This window comes from Abrus precatorius, unplaced genomic scaffold, assembly GCF_003935025.1.
Source record: "Abrus precatorius isolate BTA unplaced genomic scaffold, Abrus_2018 Scaffold2, whole genome shotgun sequence".
Taxonomy (NCBI): Eukaryota; Viridiplantae; Streptophyta; class Magnoliopsida; order Fabales; family Fabaceae; genus Abrus; species Abrus precatorius.
This window is the reverse complement of record NW_020874362.1, coordinates 18924627-18931217: the sequence shown is the minus strand read 5'-3', so window position 1 is coordinate 18931217 and position 6591 is coordinate 18924627. Positions and strand designations below refer to the sequence as shown.

The 6591-nt window shown below is 32.1% G+C and overlaps 1 protein-coding gene across 1 annotated transcript; it reads left to right on the top strand.

Annotated features, from left to right (window-relative positions):
- Positions 1-291: 291 nt before the first annotated feature.
- On the top strand, positions 292-4377 carry LOC113859567 (AP2-like ethylene-responsive transcription factor AIL6). Its single transcript, XM_027492304.1, has 9 exons — positions 292-421; positions 696-1173; positions 1469-1551; positions 2855-2863; positions 2962-3050; positions 3327-3400; positions 3478-3528; positions 3626-3702; positions 3944-4377. The coding sequence occupies exons 1-9, from the start codon at positions 292-294 to the stop codon at positions 4375-4377; spliced, it is 1425 nt and encodes a 474-aa protein (XP_027348105.1).
- The last annotated feature ends 2214 nt before the right edge of the window (positions 4378-6591 follow it).

Here is a 6591-nt window from a genome sequence, read left to right as displayed (position 1 = left end):
AATTGAACGCCTTTTTCATTGCCAATCCTCAAGTGCTGATCTTGCATGCATTCTTATCCAAATTTTTCTACCCCCACCACCAACCAAAACACTATTTTCTCTTAATTTAATTTTTTTAATAACAATACCCGCATGGCTGAGTTGGAGTAATTCTCTGAGTAACGCCTGTAAGCTGAGACTCGAGAGAGGTGATATCGGTTTTGGGCTGTGTTTGTTTGTTTGTTTCTGCGGAAAACCCGTTACGAAACTGGCTTTGCTGATCTGGTTGAAGAGTACAGACAGACACACACAATGGCTGGAGCCACAAACTGGCTTACGTTTTCGTTGACTCCCATGGAAATGCTGAGATCCTCAGACTCACAGTTTGTTCCATACGATACTCCCTCTCACTGCTTCGTCGATAACTTCTATGCCAACAATGGTAACGCTAACGCCTATTCTCAAAACCACTCTCTTTCAAAACTTTACACAATACAAGGGAACCTTTTTGGAGGCCCTCACCACAATCTCACTCATCCACGTGAAAATTCTCTATTTATATTGGATAACCTCCCATTTTTATTCTTCACTAGGAAATAGAAAATCTCATCAACCCAATAGTAAGCTTGTGCTTTGTTGTAGATACAGATATTTAATATTTTTAAGCACAAACTTAGTTTTTATTTTTTGTTATGGGTTTGCTTGGTTATTTGCAGGGTGGACAAATTCTAAGTCTGAAATGGTGAACCAAAACCAGGCACAGAGTTTATCTGATCCAACGACTCTCCCTAGCTTGATGGCTTCACAGAATGAAAACCAATCACTTGCTGTGCCGAAAATTGAAGATTTTTTCGATAACCAAACAGATACTCAAGATTCTTCGCTGACCCAAATTTACGATCATGGCACTGCCTCCGCTGCTTACTTCAGTGACCAGCAAGATCTGAAGGCGATTGCTGGATTTCAAGCTCTCTCTGCCACCAACTCGGGCTCCGAGTTGGATGACTCAGCCTCTAACAAGACTCGGGGTGCACCCGGCGAGTTAGGTGCAAACTCGGTTGAATCTTCCAAGGGAGCTTTGTCAGCACGCGACGGTTCTAAAGATAAAGCCATCGTTGGGGTGGAATTTGATAACCCGAAGAAGGTTGCTCATACCTTCGGCCAGCGAACTTCAATATACAGAGGTGTCACGAGGTAGCACCATGACCGCCTCTTCATTTCATAATATTCATTTGTTTTATTTTACTGTTAATTATTAATTGTTAATGTTAATCACTGTATTATTTAATGTTTAACTTTCTATAATTGTTAGTAACTCTTCTTTTTCATTAATGAATTTTTCTCTTTCATCCCGCAAAGGAAGCTAAGCTTGCGGTTTGTCATTTATCTATTATACTGAGGTCAAGGTCCTAATAAATTTGGCCTGTTTTCAAACCCATTTTTTTAATTATTATTATTATTATTATTATTTCGTTTTTGTTTTCTGCAGACACCGATGGACGGGTAGATATGAAGCGCATCTATGGGATAACAGCTGTAGACGGGAGGGTCAGGTCAGGAAAGGGCGTCAAGGTTCTTCCCTCTTTCTTTCTCTCTCGTTCGTATATATATTTGGATTATTTTAAACTTTTTTTTATATTTTTCTGATAAAGGTAATATTTTAAGCTTGAAAAATAGGGAAATTGAAAAAATAAAAAAAGGGGTTTGCATGCAATTGAAAATGCAGTTAATTGGCGGGGGAATATGGTAATGTTGGTGCTTGAACTGGTTACTTGTACAGTCTTCAATTTCTTTTGTTTTAATTTTGATGCAATGTGCCGCCGTTTTGTCATTATGAGTGGGGTCTGAGATTTCTTTCATATGATTTGATCCAATGTGCCGCCATTTTGGCTGTTAAATCTCTCTCCGGTTCCGTACTGTTGCGGGCGTGGCTATCTACTTAGACTTGATCTTTCCTATTTCCGTACTTGTTTGCAAGTGACGCGTCCAGATTGAAGACCTATTCATTCCCCCCTCTCTCTCTCTCTCTCTCTCTATAGTATCCGTAGGCATTCTGTTCTGAGTTTGGCTTTAACTTTTGCTTTTGCTTTTGGTTCGCCAGGAAAGCTGGGTTTGACCATAACATCATCGGTCACTCGTCTCTATGTTGAAATTTGCACTTACGTGAATGTGGTGGAGCGTCCACTGTTGCCTGAAAGGTTTTTGACAGTGGGTCTGGCCCCGCAGATAATAATGTCCTCTAGGTTCTGAAACAAACTCACGGGATTTACTGGATCTTTGGATGTTTTTGCAGTCACAAATTCCATATAAAATATCTAACAATAAGGATACTAATAGTAATCACTTTTGCAAAAAAAGAAAATAAAAGGCGTTCTGTTTGTAATCTACTACCTAATGAGGATAGGCAATTTGGCATTTCTTCTTTTTCCCCTGGTTTTAGTTGGCTCTAGGGGGATTATTAAACTTTTATGAAGTCAAAAATTTGAAAATTCATCATCAATCGGTTATTACAACCTTTTGGTACAATTAATCCTTGATGGGTCCTTCACTGTCTGTCTACTATTAGAAAAGACAGTGGGGTAGATGGGTGGCATCTCATGTAATATCTTTATGATTGGAGAATGCGAGTGAAAAGAAGAAGAGAGTGAAAAAGGGAAGGATTAAAAAAATAAAGTAGCTTCTGTGCAGGCACATTGCATGCATTTTATCACCCTTTTTTTTGGTCGTTTACATTTTTAGCTTAGAAAAGGGGTTTTTAGCAGAATATTTTGACTACACTATTGCCTGAAACTTGACTTTTCTTGGCTTATATTTTGCATGGAATGTGGCATTGTGCACTTCATGGCTGTCACCCGTCTTTTTGACTGTTCTACAGTGTATTTGGGTAAGAATCGTTTCTAAATTTTATTTTTGGTCTTTCCCCAACTTGAATTAAGCTTGATAGTGTTGGAGAGATGATAAATTGTCTTTGATTATTATCAGGTGGTTATGACAAGGAAGAGAAGGCCGCAATAGCTTATGATTTGGCAGCTCTTAAGTACTGGGGACCAACAGCTACAACTAACTTTCCCGTAATGTTCACTTTCAATATTCTGTTCATATCTCATTAGTTGTTGTGTGTGCATGGAATCCTACGTATATATAGCTGAGCTGAAAACATTGAAATGGAACTAAGAGTGAGGGAAATTCTACTGAGGGAATGATTTAGTTCTTATGCTACTGTGTTTGTGCTTTACTCATTTGATACTAGTACTACCTAAAATGAAACTTGGTTACCCTTGGTGTAATATAAACTTGACCATATTGGAACTTGAATGGCTCAGCATATTGTAATCATCTAATCTCAGGTTTCCAAATATTCAAAGGAATTGGAGGAGATGAAAAGTACAGGAAAACAAGAATTTATTGCATCGCTGAGAAGGTTTGCATGCGCTAGCCTATAATACATTTAGCGCTATATTTATCTCAATACCAGAACTAATGATGTACTTCGTGCAGGAAAAGTAGCGGTTTTTCGAGGGGAGCTTCGGTATACAGGGGTGTTACAAGGTATGTTTCAAAAAATAATTTAACCAACTATTGAATGTGCTACTGTGTTATTTATGTTCCTTGTTTCTCGTCTGTTTTGTACTTTCGGATCCTTTAGGCATCATCAACAGGGTAGATGGCAAGCAAGAATTGGTCGAGTTGCGGGAAACAAAGATCTATACTTGGGAACATTCGGCAAGTCTTTAGTTTCTACAATTGCTAGCTTGCTTTTACACTGTTTTTGGATTATTGTTGGATACCAAGTTTGATAATAATAAATTAAGGATTGAAAAATTCAAAATGAAGTTGTAGAAGTCTTCACGGTAGACCAGTGCAACAATGTTAATCCCATCTATAATCTTGATCAATATTTTATAATGATTGTTTATTTTTAATTTATAGAAGTTGAATATTTTTGGTTCTTGCATCGTTACAGCAACTGAAGAGGAAGCAGCAGAGGCATATGATATTGCAGCCATAAAGTTTAGAGGTGCAAGCGCTGTGACCAATTTTGAGATGAGTAGATATGACGTGGAAGCAATATTGAAGAACTCTCTACCAGTTGGTGGGGCGTCAAAACGCTTGAAACTTTCCCATGAATCAGAGAATAAAGCTCCAATGAGTGGTACTCAACAACCTCAGTGTTCAAAAGTGAGTAGCAGCATCAATTTCTCAACCATTCAGCCAGTTGCTTCTATTCCCTATGATTCTGCGACTACATATTACCCCCACAACCTCTTCCCCCATTTTTATCCTACCAACAGTGGAATTAGCACAGTAGAGTCTGCAGCAACTATGACCAACGCCACCACACTGACTACTCTTCCAGCACCGCCTGAGTTCTTTATATGGCCTCATCAGCCTTATTGAAATGATCAACTGAGCTAATTTTATGTTATGCTAACAACTCAAAAGCTAGTCTTTGGTTCAATTTCGCTTGATCTCTCTGATACTTCTATAATTTAAACGTATTTTGCTGATAAGAATGAGAGATTGGAGGCTTTTTGTTCGAAAGTTTAAAGCCTTAGTTACTCTAGGGCGCTGGATTATGCAAGGAACTTCTCAAAGATGAGGAATATTGAGTTGCTCATTTTCATTTCTAATTGTTAGTTAATTCGCAGCATTATAATAAATATTTCCTTTTTTCTTCTCCAACTTGATTGAGATTTTCGGTATTTATAGGTCAGCGATTTTATGTTGGGTCCAAGGACTAAGGTTAGGCTACAGTGGGAGTTGAGTTTAGGAGGGAAAGGGAGGGTTAAGAGGACTTTAACCCTTATTTGTAAATTGATTAATTAAAAGGAGAAGGTTTTGGAAATTTTTTAAACTTTTCAAAGGTTTTTTAATGCTAATTTTTTGAATTCTCCTAATATGGGATTTTTCAGGATTTTTTCTCTTACTCTCTTGTACGTTTTTATGATTAGAATTTTAATCTTTTTAAACTATTAATTTTTTAAGTAATAATTTTTTAAAATATTATAAAAAATAAAAATATTAATTTTAAGAAAAAAATATTTTTTATAAAATATAATAATATGATTCATGTAATTAAAGTTTTTATCATTTTTTTTTAATTTAAATATTCAGATAAGATAAGAGTTTAATCTTTTTTCTTTTTCTTTTTCTTTTTTTCTTTATCTTTTTAAACTTCTTTTTTTCTTTTAAATTCTCAGACAGTTTTAATAAATTGTTTTTATTAAAATTTATAAAATATTATAATATTAGATATATTGATAATAATTAATATTATAATTTTTAACTAATTTTTTAAAAATTTTATTATGTATTTTTGGACATACACGTTAGAAAAAATTATTAGAAATCACCAAAACATTCGTAGAAATGTGGAAGTCTGCCGAGCGCCATATATTTGAAACTATGCTCTGTAAATTATTTGAGATATTTTTCTAAAGAGAAAAAGTAATTTATTAAAAGAAATCTCTCCTTGGAAAAATTTGTATATGATGTTAAAGTGTTTTCATCAGTAATTTTTACGTGTTCTTTTTTTAAAAATCTATTATTTTTATATATTTATCCATGTTTATTTTAAATTTTGTCTTTTATTTTATTATTTTAGTGTTTTTTTTAATTTATTTTATCTATTTCTCTTCCTTATTGTTTATTATTAATATGATTAGACTAAATAAAATTTAAAATTTTCTAATAAACGTACAAAAGATATATTAAATTAAATATGCACTTCAATACTACTATTGGTTGTTTAAATTCAGATAGATTAAATATTTAAAATAAATAATATAATATAATAATAATAATTTTATGTAAATTTTAATAAAAAGTGAATTATTTTATTGAATAGAATAATAAAAATCTCAATAAAACTATTAAAAGTAACATTTATGAATTAAACTATTAATTATATTGAAGCGTTTAAAACTTTCTAACCATTAAAACTCAAAAATAAACGTTGATATATTATTATTTAAAAATATAAATAAAAAATATATCAATTTATATGAATGTATTAATTATGATAAATTAACTATTTATAAAAATTTTCGCTAATAATATGTGAAAGATCACTTTATAAATAAATAAATTTTTAAGTTAAATAAATTACACTGCTTATTTTATATTATTATATTTATAATGTTTAATTTTAACACATATTTTAAATGAAAATCTTATAAATTAAATACTTGTCTAGCTATGAGTTAAATAATATTATTAAATATTGATAAAAATTTTACTTTGATGATAAAAATATGGAATAGCAGAAAAATTATTATAAATAAATATTTTTAATTAAAATTTTAAAATATATGAATAAAAGAGAATAAAATCTGAAGTGTTTACTTTTAAACTGTTTTAATTTTTTAATATTAAATTGAGATTATAAATAACATTTATTAGATTTGATATTTTCGTTTGTTAGAATAGAAATCAATATTTCATAGCACATATTGTATATGAATTAATTCTTCTGTGAAGACAGAGAAGCGTAATTTATCTTCATAAACAATTGAATATATAATATAGTACGTAATTATAATAATATGGAAAAATGTTATGCATATATAAATTTATAAATTATGTACTTTAATTTTTTTCCTACCTTTTAAA

Bases quoted from the DNA above. Each gene is read 5' to 3' on its own strand.
- LOC113859567 (XM_027492304.1), top strand. From the start codon at position 292: ATGGCTGGAGCCACAAACTGGCTTACGTTTTCGTTGACTCCCATGGAA. The intron at 3,401-3,477 runs GTTTGCATGCGC...TACTTCGTGCAG, and splicing joins TTTATTGCATCGCTGAGAAG to GAAAAGTAGCGGTTTTTCGA. The intron at 3,703-3,943 runs GCAAGTCTTTAG...GCATCGTTACAG, and splicing joins TCTATACTTGGGAACATTCG to CAACTGAAGAGGAAGCAGCA.